At 38.2% G+C, this 26,213-nt stretch overlaps 1 protein-coding gene across 8 annotated transcripts in view; it reads left to right on the forward strand.

Annotated features, from left to right (window-relative positions):
• SLC4A4 (solute carrier family 4 member 4) overlaps window positions 1-26,213 on the forward strand; it is a 354,361-nt gene that overhangs the window by 267,838 nt on the left and 60,310 nt on the right. For all 8 annotated transcript variants that reach the window (XM_060299449.1, XM_060299452.1, XM_060299447.1 and 5 more), the window contains 2 exons: window positions 6,101-6,372; window positions 18,865-18,935. In XM_060299449.1, the coding sequence (XP_060155432.1) occupies window positions 6,101-6,372; window positions 18,865-18,935 (343 nt within the window). The remainder of the gene's footprint in view (window positions 1-6,100; window positions 6,373-18,864; window positions 18,936-26,213) is intronic.

Genomic DNA, 26,213 nt, shown 5'->3' on the forward strand with positions numbered 1-26,213 from the left:
AGTCTGGCAGTGTGCCTTTGTCCTCTGAGTGTAGCCCCTGTCAGGTGGCTCCTCTCCCCTGCCTCTGGCCCTCACCAGGCTCTGGTGACTCTTACTTCCTTGGCCTTTTCAAGCCAGGGGTCAGAAATGGCTTCCTGATATTGCTAGTCCCTGAGTACTTGCCATTTTTTTGTTATTCATACCTCCGTAAATAGTCCGTGTGTTAAGTTTTCCTCAGAATCCCATTGGAGATTGCCTTCTGTTTCCTGCCATGATCCCGACTGACACACTAGAGAAATGAAGTGGCTTGTTCAAGGTCACGTGGCTCGTCTGTGAAAGAGACTGGGTGTTCCTGTGGTCCACTGCTCCTAACCCCCATTCCAGCGTTCTTAACTAAAGATACATTTCTAGACTCAAATGAGTAACAACTAACACTTATTGAGTGCTGACCATGTACCAAGTATTGTCCTAAGCACATTACAGGCACTCCCTCATTTATTTCTTGTAGCAGTCCTATGAGGTAGGGACTGTCTCCTGTTTTATAGATGAGACAGCAGGCATGGAGTGGATAAGCAAACTGCTGAAGGTTGCATCACCAGTCGTTGGCAGGGCTGGGATTTGAATTCCTGCTTTCTGACTCCAGAGCCTACGCCTTTTATGGAATCACTAGACGTTACTACTGGGCATGACAGTTGTGATACCAGTATTTTCTTTTAGAAGTTGATGGATCATTTTAAGAAGGGGAAAATTGAGTTAAGCAAATTATCCAAGTGACCACAATAGCACACAAATAGTTTCAGAATCAGATTGGGAATTCTGGTCTCTTTCTAATGAACTTAATATGTCTGAGAGAGAATTGCCTTTACTGGCAGATTTCAATACCCAGACAGATGGCAGAATTTCATACGACTTGCTAACATTCCTTGTTGGAATTTAAATATACTTGTATTGTTATACATTTCTAGGATTTTAATATTAGAAATGTCCTTACCTACTTAATGCCTCATGGACATAAAGATTCATATAATGGCCTTTGAAACTGTGTGTGCCATCAAAAAAGATCACGAGAGAGAGGAGGGGATGAGAATTTGAAATGAGTGTTTTGAGAACTGGGTTGAAAAGAAAAGCAAGGGTCTTCCAAGAATTTAAAGTCCCAAATTTTATAGTGTTATGTTTTCTGTAGATCATTACTACAAATCACTCCATCATAATTCTCAGAGGACCATTGGAAAGAATTCTGCTCATGTCAGTTTATAGAAAGAGTCAAACAGTTTATATATGTTTAAGAAAATATTTTGGGAGACAAGAAAGCCTTTGTGGAAAGATTAAACAGGCATGTACTATAAACAGGAACAAACATGTGCAACCTTTGCAGAAAGATTTATTGGATGCAATGTGATCAGAGCCTTAATCTACAGAAAATGTTTGCATCATGGTTTGCTTTAGATGATTGTAGGATAGAGATTATTTCCTTTCACTAAGAAAGTTCCTTTCTCACTTTCCGTTCTGTTTCATCATATTTGGAAGCTTAAACATAGTTTCAAGTGATTTATTTTCAAATGGTTGTAAAGCAACAAGAAACATTTGAGAAACTGTGTTTTAAATCCATCACTGGGCAACATGTGACACTTATGTGGCAAACCTTGTTCTTTAATTCACAATACTATATCATTTGCTTGCATATCATAACAGCAATGCTAACATTTTATACAGACACAGAGTATTTGTGTAGATCACTGTTTCCCAAAGTGTGTTTCATCACTTACTAGTTTCATTAGATACCCCATGAAAAAACAACTTCTGTGATCCCGGTAAGTCTGGGAAGTGCTGTACATTATATTATATCCCCCTCTTGGTCATTCACTTTGCACTTTAGCGTAGTGAGGGATCTGAGAAGTCGTTCAGTAAAGAAACTGTTTTACTATGTTTTGCCCTGATTTCCCCCATCATATTTTACCTTTTTTTTTTTTTTGGGAGAAATAGGTAAATCCTTGTTTTATGAGTTCAGTGGACTCAAACAGTAACTCTACATAATCCACAGATTTATCTCTGACTTGGAATACAGGTTTTAATATTTGCCCTATAAACTGGGGAATCATAAAGCATATGAATGATATGCTGTCACCTTTTAAAATTAGTAACAGAATGAAGGAATAGCTCACAACTTTGCAGAGAACACGTAGTTTTGTTTCCCCAGTTCTGCAGTCTCTTTTGCACTATTTTTACACGTTTATCCCAATAATAGAGAATTAGATTCCTTTTCCTTTTCTTCAGGAAGGATCTGAATGAAGGAGGTTTTAACAGTGTTCTAAGCCACTTAGAAACTTCATAATTAAAGTTGGATTTTAGCCTGTATAATTGTCATTTGGTCATTTAATAATTTCTTTCTTATATTCTATGAACAGTTTACTTTTGGCCTTCAAATTATGATTTTCTTCTATTCAGTTCCTGGATTTAATCATTTAGTTTAGGGAGTTTATATTTATTTGTCAGTGGCTGTTTTCTGAAGCATGCTTCAAACGTGAGTTCTTCAGTTTGTCTGTACTCTTGGGTTTATGCTGCTCAAAACTATCACTTACAATCTCTAGAAACACTGAGTGTTACCAAAAGGCTATGCGCCCATTTTCTCCTTCTCACTCACTATAGCTTCTTTGGTCTCTACTACCATTTCCTTTTTAGAGCTTGTAACTTTTTATAACTTAACTGCTATTTAAACTTGGCACCAAGGGGACTGATAGTCTTATTGGATGTAACATTGCCTTTTATTGTAGTCATTACTGTTGATTGGCTTGTTTAAAGAAGTTCCTCATCTTTTATTCCTCTTTCTTCTTGCTGTTGTAAACATATCACTTTCCTACCTAATGGAGTGATTGGTATTAGTGATTTTATTTGGGTTATTCTTACAGAGCCAGTCTGGGAGTATTGAAGTATTTTAGAGGAGCTATTTTGGCATATTGTTCAGGTCCTAAGATTTAAGTTTATACATGCATTTGTTGCCCCTTTGTATTCAGACTGATAGTGTTCCTGACCATTAGCTGGTGATTAGATTTATTTCTCATCCTGTTTGTAAACATCAATTTTGTAACCAGCCATTAGCATTCTTAGAACAAATTAAGATGGCTCTAACTTTCATCTTGTTAGGGAAGCAAAACTAGATAATTGTTTAAAACTTTATTTTAAGGAAAAAGTCTGTTGGCTCAGAAGTAATAAAACTGTTTCTGAGCTCTGACTCACTGTGTGATAATGTAAATTATCTCAAATTCCTAGAATTTAGCTTTTTCTTGAGTCTACTTATCTCAGAAAGACATGCATAAGATTAAATACTGGGGTTCCAGACGTAAAGGGAACTGTGAGGGAATGCCAAAGATGTCTTCAGAAAGATTTCAGGAAATCTATAGAAGATAACTTTCTACCCAAGCGTTACTAATCTCCTGCCTTGGTAATGTATTCCAGTTTGTGTGATTTGGTGAGAAGGAAACAGAGGACAGTGACTTTAAGGCCCACCCTACCATGAGCTAAATATAAATTGGACAGGAGGAACCGTGCTGGAATTTTTAAAAGGAGCAGTCCAAGAGTACAGAGATTTGGTTTCTGGTCCAGCTCTGCCATTAAAGCCTTGGCATTGGGCTTCCCTGGTGGCGCAGTGGTTGAGGGTCCACCTGCCCATGCAGGGGACACGGGTTCGTGCCCCGGTCCGGGAAGATCCCACATGCCGCGGAGCGGCTGCGCCTGTGAGCCATGGCCGCTGAGCCTGCGCGTCCGGAGCCTGTGCTCCGCAGCGGGAGAGGCCACAACAGTGAGAGGCCCGCGTACCGAAAAAAAAAAAAAAAATGCCTTGGCATTGGATAAATGACTTAGTTTCCATTGACCTTGGTGTCCTCATCTATAAAATGAGGCATATTTGACCAGTTGGCGGTTAGTCAGGATTCTCCAGAGAAACAGAACCAATAGGATGTGTGTATACATATATAAGAGATTTATTATAAAGAATTGGGTCACACAGTTATAGAGGGCTGGCAAGTCCAAAACCTGCAGGGTGACCCAGAGCCTGGAGACCCAGGAGAACTGATGTTCCAGTTCAAGTTCCAAGGCTGTCTGCTTGAAGAGCCTTTGCTACAAATCAAGTCCAAAAGCAGTCTGCCTGCTGGAGAGTCCTCTGTTGCTTGAAGGAAGCTGGTCTTTTTGTTCTATTCAGTTGAAGAACTGACTGGATGAGGCCCACCCTCATTATGGAGAACAGTCTGCTTTACTCAAGTCTACCAATTTAAATGTTAATCTTATCAAAACCACCCTTAAACATCCAGAATAATGTATGACCCAATATCTGGGCACCTTATGGCCTAGTCAAGTTGACACATGAACTCTAAGCAAATTTAATTCTAATATTTAGTAAAATTTTTAGTTGGTCATCGTCTGGTTACCTGTGATAGCTCATCAGCCAATGACAGTACTGTAACTGTCCCTGTCAAGTCGTAACCTGCAGGCATGGCTTAATTCATCTACCAACTCTTTACTGGAACCCTTCTATGCTCCGGGCACTGTGCTAGGTAGAGAATTTGAATTTTATTCTAAGAGCAGGGAGAAGCCACCAAAAGATTTTAAACTGGGACATTTGATTTACATTTGAAAAGGTCATTTTGGCTGTGATGTGGAAAATGGCTTTGAGCAGGACAAGCATGGATATTAGTAAGGAGGTTCTTAATAAGAATCAATCAAAGACTTCTTGGTGGCCCAGGCTGGGATGTTGATGATGAAAGTGTTGATACGATGTCTTTGGGAAAGTATTAAAACATGTGGCTGTCAGTTATCAGAAACTCATTGTCTAAAAGCAAGGCCATCGAGCTTCAAGTATGCATGATCCTTGATTTATTTTTTTCTCACACAAGAAATGAGATTACCAGTAACTGCTTTTGCATTGCAAATGATGAGAAAAATACTATTTTAAAACACTCTCCACATAATTTTGAAAGAATCAATATGAAATGGTAAAATGTCAACACTTGACCCATCTTTTCCTAAATGTGAATCTTAAACTAATTTACTTGTAAGAAATGGAAAGGGCATTGAAAAAAAATGGCCCACTTAGATGGAGGCAACCTATTCTAAAACTGTGCTTCACACACAGCTTCAGCAGAAGGTTATCATGCCTGTGAGCGAGCTTCAAGAGGAGTGGTAGTGTCTAGTGGTAACATGGCAATGCAGCCTTTCTTGATCTAACTACAGCCTACATATCTGATCCCATCTCCCTGTGTTGGTGGCACTTGGTCCACAGGGAGCATTGCACACAGTTTCATGCCATTTGCCTTTCTGAGTACTCTTTCCTCTTCCCGGCTTGGCCCTCCCTGGTCTATCCAGAAAGTTCCCACTTATCCTTAAATACCTTGAGTTTTTTCTGCAACTTTATCTGTCCCCCAACCCACGCCAGCCCGAATTAGTTACTCCTTCTTCTGTGACACTCTGTGGGAACTTTGTGTCACTTAGTATTTTATAGTGTGATTATGTTTATCAGTTTGTCTTCCTCAGTAGACTTCGATGACTTGGGGACAGAGAACATATTTATCTTAGCATCTTCCTTAAGCAGAAAGCCCACAAATATTTATTGAGCACATGCTGGGTACCAGTGTTACGCTTTCAAATTGTTTATTCTGTAAATTCTTTAAAGGCAGGGATTGTCTGTTTTGAATGAGAAAATTAAATGAGGGGATGGAAAAAGATATTTCATGCAAACAGAAATGACAAGAAAGCAGAGGTCACTATACTCATATCAGACAAAATAGACTTTAAAACAAAGGCCATAAAGAAAGGTAAAAAAGGACACTGTATAATGATAAAAGGATGAATACAAGAAGAAAATTAATGAGTTATTTACATTCAAATGTTATGACTACTTTTGATGTACTTTTCTCAAACTTCTGGAATTATTTCTTAGTGGTAGCCTAATGTCACTAGACCAAATCCTTAAGGTAATACTTTCTGGATAAAATCAAGAATGAGCTTTATATATAGTGGCTAAAAGAGATCTTGTATTTTTAACAATCATTCTATAGTCATTTGGTAGTTTTGTGTTATTCTTTGTGTTCCTTGGAGGAGGAGTCTAAATGCCTTTCTGCCTTCTTTCCAGGGACCATAATTTTGACTACTTGGAGTTTCGCCTTTGGATTGGCCTGTGGTCAGCCTTCATGTGTCTCATTTTGGTGGCCACTGATGCCAGCTTCTTGGTTCAGTACTTCACTCGCTTCACTGAAGAGGGCTTCTCTTCTCTGATTAGTTTCATCTTTATCTATGATGCTTTCAAGAAGATGATCAAGCTAGCTGATTACTACCCCATCAACTCCAACTTCAAAGTGGGCTACAATACTCAATTTTCCTGTGTTTGTATGCCTCCCAACCCAGGTGAGGACAGCATGCTTATGGTATTTCTGCTTACCCTGTGTTTGGAGGAAGCCGTAGGCTCCATGCATGCAAACTTTCAACACGGTATCCTGATCCTCAGGAAAGGGTTTTATTTTCTCTGAGAAATCGTCCTGCTGAATTTATAGTCTCATCGCCTGAGGTATCTTAGCCATGTGATTCAACCGGGAAGTGAAATCAGGAGCTCTGGAATGTGAACATAATTAGCTCAGTGCTTTGAAACTAACTCAAGCTACAGTATTTGCAAGGAAATTTTGTGTACGTTATTCTTGATCTTCTCTGATAGGTGAGGAAACCAGCTATCTATATAACATATTAAGGACCATACCAACCTAGTCCTCTGAACTTCTGTTCCTTATTTTGCTGCTTCTTTGTTGCTAGAGGGATCTCTTCCTTAAGTAAATTCTAAATAGATTATCTTAAACTTATAGAAGAAGCAAGATACTAATTCACTTTATATAATTTAAAGCATGAAATTAAGAAAGAAATTCAGACTAGAGCCACCTAGTGATAAAGTAGAGCTTTATGGTTCATCTGGGCTAGACAACGTAAGTAAGAAAGGAAAGGAAAGGAAGAAACAAAAGAAAGAAATAAAAGAAGGAAGATTATGTTCTTGGAGAAGATTTATATTCTAGGGTTAGGAAAGACATAAAATTAACTTGTTGCTAAGGAGTATGATTCTATACATCTTAGCACTTTAACATCCATCCTGCTAAACCTGAGTCAGCCTCAGAACCTTGTCACAGAACAGTGCTCAATTTGGTCTTTGGAATTTTTTCTTGGAGTAATTCATTATCACTTTATAATATGGAAGGCATTTGGGGAAAAAAAGATTTACTTTGGGGAAAGTTGCTTTACATCTGCTTTGGTAGAATGAGGGGTAGACATTTGTGTCAGACAATTAAATGCTAATAGTGCTCGTGATCCCTAGTTGTAACATTAGCTACAGGTCATCATCCCTTAAAATAAAAATTGATATACTTTTTGACTAAGGTCTTGTAGCACCAGAAGCACAGCAGCGTATTGAGGGCTGTGTAAACCTGGGCTTAAACATAGGGCACATTCATGTAACAGCCATTTATCTATACATTCTAAGGAAAAACCACTTACTGTTTACAGTAAAACAAACATGGTTTTGTTATAGACTAGAATGCAAGATGCTTAATTCAAAAGCTCAACAAGAACTATGAAGAATTTTAATGCTTGTGCAGGCTGTGTCAGATGACTCCTGGCTATTTTGCTGGTATATCTGCCACCTTCTCTGCCACTTTGGTGGAGAAGTCTTATAAGACCCATATGCATCTTGAGAGGTGAGGGGAAAGAGAACAGTATCTCCCTAAAAATGGGTCAGTCAGTGACACTGGTGAAAAGATAGGGCATTGTTGGGTTTTGCCCTTATGGATTCTTTTTGTCTTGCTTAAGGAAAATCAGCTCACATTAAAATAAATCCCATGCTTATTAATAGCAAGCAGAGACAGATAAAAAGTGGACATTTGAAGATTCAGGCAACATGGTTGCCGTAGATATAAAGACCTATTATTGTTAAGATGTGTACCGATTAGAAATATTTCAAAATTTAAGAAGTGTTTGGAAAAGAGTAAGCACTTAATACATGATAGATATGATTAGAACCAATTAAATATCCTCCCCAGAGAGACGCAGAAAATGTGTTGCCATTACACAACTCCTAGAACTCTTCCTGGGAGAGAAGGGGGTAAAACTCCCTCTAACCGTGCATCCTGGACGTTGCGGGGGAAGTCCAAACTACACACATTCAAAATATCGGATCACAGACATATTTAATTGTGGGATTTTGAACTTTCCTTTTTATTTATTTGTTTCTATCTATCTATATATTTATTTGTGGAAAAGTCTGTGTGCTGACTTCTTGGGCATTCTGAGTAATCATACGTTAAGACTTTCTAGAGGAAAAAATATACTACTAGCTGTTTGGAGGTTTAAAGTGTTCATGAACCAAATGAGGACTTTGTCAGCACACCTGTCACAAAGGTCTCCCTAGTGTCAGCCCCACACCTACCTGAGGCTATTGGAAACTTGCATTCATTGTTTTAATTGGATGCTGGCAGAGAAGGTAATTTGAAACCAGGGAAGACATATCTGAATGCGTTTTCATTGTGAAAAGTACAACAAAAATTTTACATGTGATTTTCCTTCCAAGAAGGATTTCTGTTTTCTTGAGAAAGTGATACTGAGGCTTGAACCGATTTTACCCATGCATAGCAAGTGCTGGCTGAGGGGGTGATAGATAACTTTTCCTTTGACCTGTTTTCCCTAGGTTGTATAAAAAGTCTGTCCTAAATAGCTAGGAGCTGTCTTGGAAGGATTCTGACCATTCCACTAACTCTAGGGGTTACCAGTAAAGCAGCGTAGCAGGGCTTTGAAGTCAGAAGATCTTGTATTCAAGTCCCTCTTGGCTAATGCCCAGTGCGTGACTTTGGGCAAGTTCCTTTACCCAAGGAAACTTTGCCTCATCTTCCTTACCTATAAAATGGGGTTAATAATAGTATCTTCCTTAAAGAATTGTTTTGAAGAAAAAAATGAGGTCTTACAGACAAAGCATTTAGGACAGTTTCTAGTAAGTAATTAAATGTTAACCATATAACAACCATTATTATTGCTGTTGTTATTTATTAAAATTTAGGGTTCATAAGTATGAATGACAGGACAAGCAAACCAGTCTTCATCATCCTCCATTCTAAGCAAATGTTGTTGGGCAACTGGCTCATTCTGCAGCAAGACGGTTGGTTGCACCCCTTAGTTTTAGAGTCGTTCAGACGAGTGGCACTCATGGAAGATATGTACGTGAATGTGAGCGATTATTTAATCCATGGAGATGAGATCTGTTTCTGGTATGGAAAAAGGCAAATGGTTATTTGCATTTTCAGGACAATCTCATATTTTACAAAACCCTTTTTAAGATGAAAGATCATGTATTTCTCCCATAACCTTAATACTTTTTGATAGAAGACTGCATAGACCCACCATAAATTTAGTTCTTCATGACAACAAACTGAAAACCAATAGTGAGAGAATAATACAGTTGTATATACAGCTAGAGTAAGTGTTCTAAAAACAATAAAAGACTGGTCTTTCATCGCAACATGCACTCCTAGTAAAAGAATTCAATCAATGAGCCAATAATATTTAAACTGGCGGATGACTTGTTTTTCAACACTGGGACAGTATGTAAGGATGAACCAGCAACTGCGCAGATGGAGTCGTGGTCCTGCAAACTGAGGAATGATTTTACAGGAAAGGAAATAGGGGTCACTTAATCTCTAAGAAAACTATATCCATGGCCACAATAATATTGTGGCTTTTTTGGTGCTTTGTGAAGACAACTCTTCTTCCCCCCTTCCTGATCTTTCTTGTTCTTACTTGCTTTCATAAAACTTCATCATCTCCTGAGTTTCCTTTTCTTAATGCACCTTTTCGTCCCTTCCTCCTGCCCCCATCTGCTGCTCAGTAACCCATCATACACCCAGGTTCTCATTTATTGAAGAACTAAGGAAGCTCAGTTGCAATTGCTAGGAAAGTTAGCCATGAAATTTGACATATCAGTCAGGTTTTTATTAGCACCTGGTTTTTGTGCTAGCATTCTCTTTTCCTGGAAATAGGATAGTTATTAATTAATGTATTAATAGAGGTAATAGATGTTCTATTTCCCACTATGCCTTGATGGTTACATAGCAGAGGGTATATAGGAAAGAAGATGATTCAGTTCAAAAGCCCAGAATGAAAACTGAACAATATCCAGTTGAAGGACAATTCACAATATTTCATTCATCACCAGCATCCCAACTTAGAAAACTGTTAGTGTGATAAAATATAAACCATAAATTCTTTGGAGTAAAGGAAACTGAGTTTGAATTTTAGCTCTAGTTAGCAGTGTGACCTTGGGCCAGGCTGATTTCGTAATGTCATTGTTTTATAATCTGTGAGCTTGGTTAGTAATTGTACCTACTCTTAGAGGTTACTCTAAGGATTAAATGAAATAGGATATGTAAAATTGTTTGGCACCTAATAGTAAAAATTTGTTGCTTCTCTCATTTCTCACTGTCCCACAAAAGATGCCCCAGCAGTTAAATCTTTTAGTTGTATTCTTTTAAAGGGGTTCACACGTTTAACTTCCCTAGAAACGGAAGTTAAATTTAAATTTCCATTTTAAAATTCAATTTAAATTTTAAATTTTCCTAGGAAAAGATATTGACTAGGCTTCACTGTAAGCTTACCAACAAACAAACAAAAACTAAGGTACTGTTGTAGATAAATATGAAACATTGAAGTGGTATTTAAAGGGAAAATGTTAAGGAGTTCAGTGTATCATAGTTAGATCATTTAATACTATACCCCTGAATCTCAAGACTACAAAAGTGTTGTACACTGTACACAGTCATGTAGAAAAAGGCTTTAAAGTCCCAGAGGTGAGATACCTAGTTCTTCTAAGAAGAGTCTATCTACGTAATTCATTCAAAAACATTAATGCGGGCTTCCCTGGTGGCGCAGTGGTTGAGAGTCCGCCTGCTGATGCAGGGGACATGGGTTCGTGCCCCGGTCCGGGAAGATCCCACATGCCGCGGAGTGGCTGGGCCCGTGAGCCATGGCCGCTGAGCCTGCATGTCCGGAGCCTGTGCTCTGCAATGGGAGAGGCCGCAGCAGTGAGATACCCGCGTACCGCAGAAAAAAAAAACATTAATGCTAGAATTCTGTAAATAGGGAACAGGACGTAGACTTTCCTCCTTCTCTTTCCCCCTCTCCTTCTCTTCCTTCTCCTGCCTTTTCTTCTTCCCCTTCTGCTATCAACAAAAATTTGAGGGTGCAGTTCATTGCTTTTTAAGAATTGTGCTACTTGCAATGAAGCAGAACACACACCACACACTTACACATGCATGTACACACACGTACACACATATATACACACTGCTTTTTATAAAGTGAGTTGCTTTTTAATTAGTGTTAATTATTTTTTGAATGAATAAGGTCAGAAATTCATTTGACCTAGACTTTATAAGTAAATTTCTACCCTAGTACCTTTGTTCATTTGCCTAATATGTCAGGGTTGCAGTGACTATACACTCAAGGGCATTGTTAATATTTTGGAAAGGGTCAAAATAAATTTTCTGACCAGGTGTTGGTTTTGTATCTGGAGGGGAAAAAGGCTTGCTAAATATGATAAACACATTAGAAAAGCAAGGAAAATTGCCTCAAGGGGATAGACACTATACTCTTAACAGCAGGGGTATATCTTATCGATTCAGTGTTGACTGTTCCAGGGAGAACATGCTTAGTAATGGATGAATGATTAAGAAGAATAAAGCCTTTCTCAGGCACCGAGTGCATCACTGTCTGTAGTATCTCTAAGTAAAACATGGCCTTTTTCCTGGCATGAAACTGTCAGACCAAGTCAAGTGATTGGAAGTAAGCATGGCTTCCATTTCCACACCTTGGTTATATTTTACAGCATGAGGAGGCTTCCAAATGCTTTAAAATTATCATCACTAGAGTGGAATTTCGTTACCTTTTTTTGTATATAATTTTTCTATTATCTTAATAAATTCTGTGCACCAGTATGTCATAACCATTAAAAAGAACTGCTGGATCGTGTCTCCTGTGGTCCCATATTATACTCAATATGTGCTTCATAATTAGCCCATTAAAAGAAAATTAGGACATAAAAGATAACCCTAATTCATCTTCCATGACCTGCATCATATTCTATGCAGTTTTATTTTTATTTTGTCATTCCCTCTTTTGCTTATACAGTGGGTTTAAGTCATAGACCGAGGGTTGAACAGGAGGTGCAAGGCCTTCTGCTGTAGCACTGCTTAGGCTTGCATTTGCCAAGATACTTTACCAGCGCAGCTGACATTTTATCATTCATGGTAACATGGTCTTTTGGGATAACCATGGATATTTGAAAGACCCATCATTTTAGTTTCCTTTTATTGACCTAACCTATGTTTTAGCAGTTTCTGTATAAAGCTTGCAGGAATCAGAAAAGGAGAAGCAGTGTATCTGGATAATTACCAGACCTGGGTAATTCTCTAGTTTTGGGTTTGAATAAAACCCAGATTTGGAAAATGTCCCCGAGAATAATGTCTGTGCACATCCTAAGTGTAATGATGGGTGGGTATAGAAGAGAAGTTTTTGTGAAAGTAGTGGCTAAATATATCCAGCTTATTACCAGATAGTAGCTCAGCTCCAGTGCAGCATCATAGGTGAGCATGTGAATAGAGTGTTCACGGATTAAAGAACATCTTACCTTGAACTTGTCTAATGACAGTGGAAATCTCAAGCATGAAGTTTTGATAAACATACTTAGGAAAACAAAAAGGATAATAACAAGAAATAGTGAGTAAAATCTTCCTATTAATTTTGCTTGTTTTAAGACTTAAGGCTGAGATCGTGGCAGGTAATTTCCCAAGAGCTACTTCTTCCAAAGTTTTCCTCCTTCACTTTGTCATCCCTACAAAAGCCATTTTTGTCCTTTTATTGATCTGGAAACTTAAAGCATAAATATTTGACTTTATCAAGAGACACTCGTGTGCTCAAGTTATCCAGAATCCTTAAATACATCTGACATGACCATGCAGGCCAGACACTCTAAATTTTATTCTGTATTTATTTTCCAGTTACTTAGTTGCCTTAAGATGTTGCTTACATAGAATGGAATAAAACATTAAAGGTTTATTATCATGGAGAATACTCTTAAATTTTTTCTTATTCAGAGCAGGTTAATCAGTTCCACCCTAAGAAGCTATGTTGAAGGTATAAATTCAGATTTGACTGACATTTATTAAGCACCATCCAAATGCCAGACAGTTTACTACTGGATTTTAATAAACTATATTTTAATATATATAATATTTTAATAATATATATGTATCTTTGGGTGGTGAAGCTAATAGTAATCTTAGCTATATTTATTTAGAGTTTACCTGGTACTGGGCACTGTGCTAGCAGTTTTGCCTATATTGCCTTATTTAATCTGCACGGTAACCTTATGAGGTGGATGCTATCAAATCCAATCTCACCATTGCGGAACCTGTGGTCAAGAGGAGTGAGGTAATGTTCTCAAGTTTATGTGGCAAGGGAGTTGGGGCCACTGTGCTTCAGAAGGTGGAGCAGCCAGCATTCCAGCGCAGTTCTCCTGGGACTCCTTTCTCTATACTGTGAGGTGATGGTGCTTCAGAGCAGGCAAATCTGCCTCGTTGGCCGGTTGTTGCTTCTACTTGACCTGTTAGCCTCAAGTGAGCTTTGGTGCCTATTTCTGATGGTACCATTTCTGCTAACGTGTAAAGCGGAGGATTCATGGGGTAGTTCCTGGTGCCAGGTCACTAGAGGATAAAGAAGAACAGCCTTAAACAGTACAGTTGATATGCTCTACATAGGAAGTTTATATCATTGATGTGTGTATATCACCTCCTTTTTCTCCTCGTAGCTCCTGCAGCTTGTTCTTTCTCTAGATCTCTCATTAAACACAAAGACTAAAAGCCAGCTTAAGGTGGAAAAGTCACAGACACATTTTTTTCTTTTTTTTAGTATTTATTTTATTGACAATTGATTTACAATGTTGTGTTAATTTCTCCTGTACAGCAAAGTGGTTCTGTTATACATATATATACATTCTTTTTCATATTCTTTTCCATTATGGATATTGAGTATAGTTCCCTGTGCTATACAGTTGGACCTTGTTGCTTATCCATTCTCTATATAATAGTTTGCATCTGCTAATCCCAAACTCCTGAGCCTTCCCTCCCCCACTCCCCCTCTCCCTTCTCAACCACAAGTCTGTTCTCTGTGTCTGTGAGTCTGTTTCTGTTTCATAAGTAAGTTAATTTGTGTCATATTTTAGATTCCACATATAAGTGATATCATATGGTATTTGTCTTTTCTCTTTCTGACTTACTTCATTTAGTATGATAATCTTTAGGTCCATTCTTGCTGCAGCAAATGGCATTATTTCATTCTTTTTTATGGCTGAGTAGTATTCCATTGTATATATGTACCACATCTCCTTTTTTTTTTTTGCCATACGCGGGCCTCTCACTGCTGTGGCCTCCCCCGCTGCAGAGCACAGACTCCGGACGCACAGGCTCAGCGGCCATGGCTCACGGGCCTAGCCACTCCGCGGCATGTGGGATCTTCCCGGACTGGGGCACGAACCCGCGCCCCCTGCATGGGCAGGCGGACTCTCAACCACTATGCCACCAGGAAAGCCCTGTACCACATCTTCTTTATCCATTCATCTATCAATGAACATTTAGGTTTTTCCATGTCCTGACTATTGTAAATAGTGCTGCAATGAACATTGGGGTGCATGTATATTTTTGAATTATAGTTTTGTCCGGATATTTTCCCAGGAGTGGGATTGCAGGGTCATATGCCAACTCTATTTTTAGCTATTTGAGGAGCCTCCAAAATGTTTTGCATAGTGGCTGCACCAATTTACACTCCCACCAACAGTGTAGGAAGGTTCCCTTTTCTCCACACCCTCTCCAGCATTTGTTACTTGTAGACTTTTTAATGATGGCCATTCTGACCAGTGTGAGGTGGTACCTCAGTGTAGTTTTGATTTGCATTTCTCTAATAATTAGTGATGTTGAGCTCTTTTCACATGCCTGTTGACCATCGGTATGACAGACACATTTTTAAACATCTAGTACTGTGTTCATTCCTCCATTCCAGAGGATCAGCTAGAATTTGATACACAGAAAGGAGGATCAAGACGTGAAAATCCAAGGAATGTAAAATGATCAACCTGTGTAAATTACCTGAAACCAAGTATGGGACACAGGCTGTCCCAGTGACAGTTGGCTCATTCTAAATTAACCAGGTTCCTGGAGCAAAATGTTTCTTTTCTTCATAAGCCATGGTGCTAAGCAAATAGTGAAGACACAGAGTGCAGTGTGTTTTGGCTTTTCCATTTCACCGTTCCAGAATCCTAATTAAGGATATTACAGATTCTACACACAAGATCATTCTGCAATTGGTTGACAAAATATTTGCATTGTATGTGTCTGGATCCAAGTGGTGACCAAGGGCTCTTGTAGATCAAGTTTCCAATTGGAATTGATCATTCTCTCTTCTATGAGCTTAAAGAAATTTACTTTTAATCTTATTTATGGGCTCTGCCATATCCTGCCAATATGTCTATTTATAGAAGTGCTTGTTTATATATTTATTTGGAAGTCTTTCTCTTGAAGCAGCTACTTATTAAAATAAGTAGGAAAAGTATATACTTCTTACTTTTGTTTTGATACTGGTCTTTTGGGATTTTGAGAGCCAATGTGCATAGCTTGTCTCAGAGGCATACTGAAAAGATGAAAGAAACTTGGATGAGCAAATTGACATGTATCCAGAACTCGAGAGTGGTTACTAAAAGTTCAGATTGGAACTCGTGGTCTTTATTATCTGTCATTCATTTCACAAGGAAAGAGCCTGGAATACCTTCCTCCTCCCCCCTCACTACTTGTTTCACACTAGGCAGAAAAGTGTGTTGCAAAAAGACCTTCACTCTGTTACGACAGGAAGCTCATAAAATTGCATCAAAGAATCTAGCTCAGGAAAGGCAGCTTCCCAGACACCCTCTAAATAGTGCCTTTGATTTCTCACGTGCTGTTTTCTTTCAAATGCTTAGACAGGTCAGACATTTCTATTTACAGTAGAGAGATCCACATCATCTAACGTTGGTGAATCATTATCTCCCACCTTGAATTCTGTGGCTGCATAAATCATCTTGATTTTGATGAATAGAAATATTGGATAGGAAAAGGAAGAATGATGGACAAGGTTTTGGTACCAGCTCTACTTCTGGTTGACTCTGTAATCCTGGGCAAGAAACCTGGCATATCTTGCCTCAGAGTCCCATCCAACATAAAACGGGTATAAAAGTATACCTGGGGCTTCCCTGGTGGCACAGTGGTTGAGAGTCCGCCTGCCGATGCAGGGGACACGGGTTCGTGCCCTGGTTCGGGAAGATCCCACATGCCGCGAAGCGGCTGGGCCCGTGAGCCATGGCCGCTGAGCCTGCGCCTCCAGAGCCTGTGCTCCGCAATGGAAGAGGCCACAACAGTGAGAGGCCCGTGTACCGGTAAAAAAAAAAAAAAAAAAAAAACAGTATACCTGTTTTGTGCTCTTATATGTTGTAAAATGAACAAACGGAATAATGTAAGAAAATGTACTTTAAGCTTTTTAGAACAAAATAGTAATAAGATTCTAGGTTTTACTACTAGTAATTTACTAACATCTTCTTCCTTCAGGGATTTATGTTTTGTCTTACTCTTTGGGCCAAGCATCCTTTATCCTATTTTGATTCTTTCTGTGACCTATAATGAAACACAAAGAATGAGAAAATAGAGTCTGCACGTGTGCTTGTTTTACCGATGAAATAGGGAATCCCTGGCGGCAGCTAGCAAGAGGTTAAAAGTTTAACAATTCCAGAGCCTTCAAAGATCAGAATGGATTGCAAAAAACTAGGACCGAAGCTAAGTATTTTCTCCCCTTTTGTTTTCCTTATTTCAATTCTTTTGCCTTTATCTGCTGTCATTCATTTGTAGTCATTGAATGACCCCTTTCCTAGCTTCTCTTACTGACAGTAAACAATTGTCTTTCAGCTTTATTGAAGTATAATTGACAAGTAAAATTATATTTAAAGCGTACAACATGATGATCTCCTTATGTGTATACATTGTGAAGGGATTCCCACTAATTTAATTAACATATCCATCACCTCACATATTTATTTTGTTTTATTTGGTGAGAACACTTAAGTTTTACTCTCTTAGGAAATTTCAGTTCTGTGATATAGTATTATCAACTGCAGTCACCATGTTATAATTCGATCCTCAGACCTTAGTTCTCTTACAACTGAAAATTTGTACCCTTTTACCGACTCTCTATTTTCCCCACCACCCAACCCCTGGCAACCACCAGACTTTTTTTTTTTTCTAAGAGTCCATCTATAAATGATACCATGCAGTGTTTGGCTTTCCATGTCTGACTTATATCACGTAGCATAATGTCTTCCAGGTTCATCCATGCTTTTGCAAGTGGCAGGATTTCCTTCTTTTTTTTTTTTTTTTTTTTTTTGCGGTACGCTGGCCTCTCACTGTTGTGGCTTCTCCTGTTGCGGAGCACAGGCTCCAGACGCGCAGGCTCAGTGACCATGGCTCACGGGCCCAGCCGCTCCGCAGCATGTGGGATCTTCCCGGACCGGGGCACGAACCCGTGTCCCCTGCATCGGCAGGCGGACTCTCAACCACTGTGCCACCAGGGAAGCCCTCCTTCTTTTTTAAGGTTGAATAATTAACAAATATTTTTGAGTTCCTGTTAGTTAAGTGCCAGACTGGGCAGATTCTGGGAAAAAGCAGTGAACAAGCCATGCCCCTTTTCTTCTTCCCTCAGGGATCTTATATTCTAAATTGAAACAGTCAAATAAACCTGTCTGTTTCTTCTTAGAAGTTTATATAAGTGAGACCTAAAACATGGCAAACTAAGAAGACAGGCTAGAGGTCTGGGGGCTGGGTTGGGGGGCACTCTGGGACCAAACAATAATTAGCAATTTGGATGTTAAATGAACTTTGTGAGCCTCAAAGACAAAAACTGGGTAAGTGTTGTTTCATAATATTTCCATAAATGAGGGATAGTCTCTGCATAACAGTTTATTTTCTAATACATAAAGCTTCAAATAATAGGAAAAGAGCTTATCCGATAAAGAAAAATCTTGTAATTATAGAATACTTTTTAAATCCTATGTTTTAATTTTAGACTCATAGGTAGAAAGGAAGCAATGAAATATTTCAAAGAGGAGGGTTGGTTTAATAAATAAACGAGGTTCTTCTGCAAGTGACATCTTCATAAATCTACAAATGATGCCAAACTGTATGAAAATAATTTAAAAATTAGATTAAATATTCATGCTCATTATAATAATACATTATATATAATTTATTATTTAGCACTTTTTTGTTTTCACACATTTTGCAAAGATATACTCTCATATGAATTCCAAAGTTCCAAAGTTCCAAAATCAGCTGATTCTTAATTAGTAAAGCTTCAATTCATGAGATTTGACTGTGCGTGAAGCCAGTGATCAACTTCCTCACTTATTAACAGCCATTTCTTCCACTAGGCAAAATATATTGAGTGCCTTTTAGTAACATAGAAGTGTTGGGTTTTTGTTTTTAAACCTGAAACAAAGTACAATATCATCTCCTTAAATATTTGTCGTTGTTTCTTATCAGATTAGAGCACAAAAGACGTCCAAATTTTTGGTTGTTTTATGTAGGTGAAAGGAGAATACAGTTATAATAAAGAAAAACTTATTGTGCCTTTATGTTGTTATTGAAGACATTTTTATTAATGCCTAAGCCTGCCTGTTTAGATTCCTAAATATGCATATAGGTCACTTTAATTTTATTTTTACAGTAAAAAATGGTCTTTTGCTTACAGTTAATATCTCCATGTCAAATGATACCACATTGGCTCCTGAAGATTTGCCAACTGTTTCTTCTACTGACGCAGTAAGTGGCTTAGTATTTCAGATCATTTGCATATTGTACACTCTAATAATATTCATAATATGATGTCTCCCACCACTCAGCAAGCCTAGTCTGAACACATATTTAATAGTCAGTGATGGTAGAGGAACAAGAAAAACATTTTCTGTACTCTAGTCAGCTTTTTTTCCTTTTCTTTTTTCTTTTAAACTTAAGTGCACTTAAAGTGCAACATACTTTTCAAACCTTCTCAGGAATTTGACTGTTATGTCCATTAATTGTCACCTTGAAATATTTTCACAAGGGAAAGTGAGCGAAGTTGCAAAGTGATAGCGTAGTATCCTCTCTTTGTTTCTAGTACGATTACGAATTCTTCTGACTACCAGATGGTGCTGTGTTCCCTTCACTGAGGGTGACTGTAGCAGGACACTTCCCGTGTCACTTAGAAAGGACCGTGCCTCTGTCACATGATATCCTTTCCCATGGCTTGTAACCAAGGATCTTTAAGGGACTGGAACTAAGCTTTAAAAATGAGCTGTTTTGCATGGAAGGTCGCACACTGGAAGAAGACTTTTGTGTTAGAGAAAAAGGGGAAAGTGCTGTTTCAGACTTGTAATTGTGTTCCTTCTACACTGGATATGGAATCTTACCAAAGAATATCAATCTCTCAGTTATAAAGACAGAACCCATACATAATACTTTGTATTGATCGAGTGCCCATCTCTCAGGAGACCAGAACACTTCTGCAGATATTATATAATCAGTGCCCACAACATCCCTTTCAAAGATGATGCTTTGTATCTTTCCTGGACAACTCTCACTTGACCCTGTTTCTCTCTTGTTTTCATATTCAATGGCTCTCTTGACTTCTTTCCTTACTGTTTTCTCTGACTTTCTCCAAACTTTGCCTCTCTGTTTCTTCCATGTTTGAGAGCGTGTGTGTGTGTGTGTGTGTGTGTGTGTGAGAGAGAGAGAGAGAGAGAGAGAGAGTGTGTATATGAAAGAGAGTATGTATATGTTTTAAAGGCCACATATAGAAGAGAGTTCAGTTTTCAATCTTCAAGCCAGTCAGCCAGCCTAGTGCCTAAAAGGATGTGACTAAAACACAGAGAAAAATATTTCCTTCTAGACTTTTAAGGAATTTAATTAAAATCTAATTAAAAATTTAAAATATATATGTAACTAATTAAAACAGTAAGTTCATTTGCAATAAAAATTAATAAAATACTTCCAATGACTTAAAAAGAGATTGTTTGCTAACCTGTTTTTGTAACTAATCAAGGAAAGCTTTAAAATTAATGAATTTTTTAAGCCCTGTCTTTGAGCAAGTCCTGGAGAGAGTCTAGTAATTGATATGTAATTATAATAAGATGTCACTATAAGATTCATGGAAAACAAATGGAAGTTGTGGTTGACTTCTGGTACGACCATGACAGAGGACATAAAGGCACAATAATGATGATAATTTAGCTACCATTTGGTACGACCATGACAGAGGACATAAAGGCACAATAATGATGATAATTTAGCTACCATTTATAAAGCATCTACAAGAGACCAGGTGTTTTATACATATTATCATCATTATAAACCTTAATATGTATTGTAATCATTAACACAACCTACTGGGCATAATTATCTCCATTTTATAAGTGAGAACAACTGAAGCTCCAGAAGGTAAATAACCTTTCTTGCTCTAGGTCACATAGCGATAAGTTAGTAGAACAAAGACTGAACTGAAGTTTGGATGGTTCCACGACCTGTGCTATTGCTAATGCACCATGATGCTTCAGTGTTTGCAAATTGGAATGTTTACTATTGTTTACTTTTTTAGTTCCTATGAATGCTCTATACTCCAGGGCAGCAGTCCCCTCATGTGTGTATCAGTTGCACACCTTAATTAAAATGTTAAGTTGCTATGTCCAGCACCTCGAGAGAAGAAATTAGGGAAAAATATGTAATGTGTGTGTATGTAATTATAAAGGACCACTTTTTTTCTGTTCTTTATTTCTCCTTTTCTCTCTGTATCTATTCCTTTATGTATACTTTTCATAAACACACACACACACACATATGTGATCCAAAAATGAGTGTTAGAGAGGTAATACGATTTATTGTCATCACTTATAGCACCTACTATTGAGCACCTACTAGGGGCCAGGCTCTTTACATTAATTGTTTATAATCCTCGCAATACCTTTGTGAGTTACGACGTTACCTGTATTTTATAGATGAAACGGAGGCTTATAAAGGTTAGCTGACTTTCCAAAGGCCATATGACCAGTATATAGTAAAACCAGAATTTGGACTCAGGGCCTTCTAACTCCAAAATCTGCATATTTCCATTCTTTGGGGGAGCAGAATAGCATGTCCTGTAGAAGGATTTACAGATACTTAGTTCTCATGTCAGACTGGTTGCAAACGCAGTGCCCCACTACTTTAAAAACAGGCTGTGGAACCTTCGCAGCTTCCCATCTGTAAAATGGTGATGATAAGAGTATTCCCTCAAAGATGCTAGAAGAGCCAGATTAATAAATAGGCAAAACTTCGCAGAGTGGCTGGCACATACTTGTCTCTCAGTCAATGTTAGGTACTGTTTTTATTCTATTTAGGTGTTCTTATCATTCTACTGGGCCGTTTGGCACCAAATCTCAGGTTGGTGGAGAGAAGAAGTTGAAAGCCACTGCTTCTGACCACCTACCTGGGTCCTCTGTGTGTCTGGCCACACTAGCTCAGTTCCCCTGAGCCTTTCCTAAGACCTACAGTCAGCAGGACTTTATTTCCTTCTTTTCATTTGGCCATAATTAGATCATGAAAGAAGGTGCTGCAAGAGTGACATGCAGCCCCTGGGCACCCATGAAACGCCCTCTCACAAGGCCCTAAGAACATCCTGTCAGAGGAAGGAAGGTCTTTTCTTTTCAGCTTCATTAGCGTGAAGACAAGCTTTCTTCTTCCTTGTGGTATGGGTTTGTTTTCTGGGGGAAACAACAGGAAAAACGGGGCATGAGAGCATTTAGACAGAAGTTAGAACTCAAGAATAACCACCCTTCAAGATAAAAGCCAGATTTTCCATTATTTGCATTTATTGTTGGAATCATTGTGTCTTTAAATCTTCTCACCTTCATCAGTTTTCCCATTGATTTCTCACTTCAGCCTGCAAAACACAGCTCTTTAAAAGGTCTCTGTAAATCTTTGAGACCAGCCACAGCTTATCCACACTGTATCTAAGCAATTAGTGTTGAGATTTGCTGGCTTCCACTTACCAGCTCTTAGAGGGAGAGAACAGATTTCAAAATCTAATGTCAGAAGCTTCTCTTCTGAAGATGTGACAGAATGGATCGGTTAGTATTTGTCTTTCATGTTAGATTCCTTTTTGTTTTCGTTTTTTATTAAATTGAGTCATACCGTAAAAGACACAGTTCTTATGTGCTCATTGCAATGAGTTTTGACAAGTTTTTACCTCATGTAACCACCACACAAAACGAGATATAGAACATTTCCATCATCCCAGAAAGTGCTATGAAATGCTCTATTTCCTGTTTTATGCCCCAGCTTTTTGAGCCTTGGGAGATCTTTCTTTGCCAAACTGCTCTGCCCCCCGCCCCCGCCACCTTCAGAGGGCAGATGCCTTAGCCCTTTCAGAAGTAGCTGAATGCCACAGAGGGGTTTCTCTCTGCTCTCCTGCCCTGCTTCCCATCTTAGGAAAGTGGCTTTCTTGCATTTGATAGAGACTCTGTGTCTAAGAGGGGTTTCTCTCAGCTCTTCTGTTGAATCTCCAGGCTTTTCTGAACTATCTGTGCATTTGACAAAGACCATTAGAAAGTTTGCTGGGTGGACGGACACAGGCTTTGTTGACACCTGAGACTCCATAGAATTCCAACGTGTCACCCCAGACTATAGGCAACCATTAAAAATTCATTAAAGATTTGGCTTATTTCTCCATCCCTCCATCTACAGTGCATTTATCTTCCACCTGCTACTCCGCCAGGGATGAGGCGGCCATGGATCTCTTCTCTCCTATGAAGGTCTTGTAACTTTGGAATTTAGTTTATTTACGTTTCTTTGCATCCTCATCTCACTGGTGGAATTTTTTAAACTATGATTTTATAGCTTATCCTGCTTGCTTTTATTGTTAGGTTGGGACAACTAACAGTCTCCTGTAACTTTCTATATCTTGATCATAAGTAAGCAACCAATTAGTTTTGGTATTTCACAACAGTATATATAACTGCAGTCACAGCTCACATACATCCTGTAGACCATAAAGTAAGATTGCAGATCACTGCAAGTCTGGCTTACCCACTGCAGGGAAAAAGTCCTAAATGAGTACATTAACCACTTAACCTTGAGACTTTTATTTGTAGCATTACCCTCATTTATATATATGTTTGTATATAAATATACGTGTGTGTGTGTGTTTAAAGACTTATATTTTACCAGTTGATACTCAAAGAGAGCAATGTAGACTCTTTAATTTTTATTCTTGAATTTTTTTGCTTATTGTATTACCCAATGAAGCATATCATGATAGTCTACATGGAGATGCTGTTAATCATGGGCCTAAGGCCTGTTACAGTCTCATAAACACCACTTGGCAGTCAGACATGGAAGTAAAAGTGCTGTGATTTGATGTACCTTCAGGGTGATTGTAGGAGCTAACATTCATTTTCATGGGAAATGGAATGTCATATTAATCTTCTTGTGCATAGCATCCTTGTGATTTTCTCTCATTAAGAAAGTGAAGTGCAAAAACTATTCTGTCCTTAAATCTCCTTAAAGAGTACATGTTCCTACTTTTAAAAATATTATGGAAAATTTTAAACATGCACTAAAATAGAATAGTACAATAAATCCTCATGTGTACACATCACCTAGCTTCAATGACTGTCAAAATTTTTCCCACTGCCTCTCATATATCCCCCACTTTTGTCTTTGCGGAGACTACTATGGTGTTTTAAATTTTAAAATTAATCCTTCAGTATACATTTTACTTTTAAGATTTATAAACATATTCACTCAATACAAATAGGGTCATCCTCTAGAAAATGAGATCCATAAAAACAGGTGGAAATTTCTTTTCATGAGATTGACCTCAGTTAAGACCATCAGCAACTTGGTCCCATTTCCTTTGCACCTTTTTTCTCACTACCCATTTACACAGACGTTCTGCTCTGGTCCACTCACTGTGAGTTCCTCTTCATGGTGAGCATTCAATAAGTGGTGCCTAAAGGACTTACTGGATGAGTGAATGAAGCATCATATGTCCCCGAATCTGCATCTTTGCTCATGGTGTCTCTCCATCTAATGCTTTACCTCTTTGTTTCTGCCAATGCAGAAAGAAATATACACCCAAAGTTTGTCACTTTTATTCCCCTCTTCATTGGCTTTTGCTACTCTCTCTGTCATTCCTTTCTAGTTTTGTTGTCCTGCCACACTTCTTCCTACTGCCTTTTGAGTATGAGAGTTCTACAAAGACCAGTTCTTTTTTCAAGGTGCAGTTTAACTTTTGTTTTCCCTGTGCTCAGTGAAATTAATCAGTCCCTCTTCTGATCTAATCATCTCTGTACCATTCATTTAGACACTTGCTTTTGATGCCTTGAATTATTAGTTAATATTTAAGTGGGCATATTTTATTTCTCCAATAAAACTTTTAAAAGTTGTTGTTTTTATTCTTCTTTATTGTTCCCTTAAGGCTTATCTTGGTTAGCCATGTAATTGGGGCCCAGTGCATTTTCTGTTTACTTTTGGCCACATTTTTCTACTTTCTCTTTTGTTACTCAAAATAGCCTATAGCTAACTGAAATAGCATCACCAGAGTTAGAAAAAAAAATAGGGTCCCAGTTACATTTGAATTTCAGATAAATAATGAACAATATTTTTAGTGTAAGTATGTCCTACATATTACATAGAACATACTTATACTAAAAATATTATTCACTGTTTATTTGAAACTCATATGTAACTGGGAATACTGGATTTTACCTGATGATCTAAATTGAACTTTTTTTTTACTTTAGTTTTGTTCTCCAGATAGAAAGAGTAGATACACTGATAGATATCTTCCTTAAATATGTCAAATATTTGTGTCTTGATGAGTGATTTCATTCATTCAATTAACAAACATTTCTTTTGGCACCTGCTGTATCCTAAATTGAATTCTTCCCCTGTCTTTGCTCTTCTTTCTTATTTTTTGGTGACACACAGTCCCTTTGGTCTGCAGGCGTTATACTTTTGTCACTTCTGGCTTTTACCCATCCTGTCAAAAGAGGCCAAATCCTTGTCAATCTCCCTTTCTCTCTCTGCATCTTAATCTTTCACCTTCCTTCCTCCATTCTTGTTTTTCCCAGCACCCCCTTTTTCCTTCCATACCCATAACTGGGTTCTTTCTCATCCACCACAAGCATCTCAAAAGTCTTCGCCAGCCCTAAAGAACTTGCCTTGATCCTGTAATGCTCGCATGCTCTAGCCTTTCCTTTTGTTACTGTATTTCTTAAAAATTGTCTGGAATTGCCATTTCAGTTTTTCATCCTCACATATTTCTCAACTCATTTCCCTTATTTGAACTCCCCTCAAGAAATTACCAAAAATATTCTAGTCACAAAAAAAGCAATGAAAATAAATCAATGGATTTTGTTCAGTCTTCATCCCTCATTATCATTTCTGCAACATTAGACCCTTATCAACCCTCCCCCACATATTACTATTTTCTCGTCCTTTGATTTTCAACACTGTGATTGTACTTTTCCTTTTACCCATCACTCTCAAAGTCTTTTGTGGTGTTTTTACTTCTATTGCAGGTACCCTAGATGTTTTACACTCGTTTCTTCTAGCACACTTTCCCTTTGTAGTTTTATTAAATTTTATTACTCCAGTGATCAGCTCTTTGCAGCTGACTCCTTAGTCGATGTCCCCAAACTTGACATCTCTCCTAGATGCAGGTCACCAGACCCATTGGACATCTCTCTGAGCATTTGCACCTTATAACACTGATGGTCTCATTGAAGGGAGCTACACTGTGCTTGCAATAGGAGGTTAGAAACATCATGAGAATTAGAGATGATGTGCTATGACAGTTCTGACAGGCAAAGAGGACTTCTGAGATTATATTCCCAACTGTTTTGTTATTAAAGTTCTGATTTAATCACTTAAATCCTGTGCATAGACTTTTGAGATAAAGATCAAAGCCATAGAGAAATGAGAATCACCTATAAGGAGTAAAGGACAGAGCGGCGAGATAAAAGTCTCCTGCATTAAGCTCAGAGGAGACAATGGTCGCTTGAACAAGAGTGTTAGCCATAGTTA

Source organism: Globicephala melas, chromosome 5 (genome assembly GCF_963455315.2).
Source record: "Globicephala melas chromosome 5, mGloMel1.2, whole genome shotgun sequence".
NCBI classification, from domain to species: Eukaryota; Metazoa; Chordata; class Mammalia; order Artiodactyla; family Delphinidae; genus Globicephala; species Globicephala melas.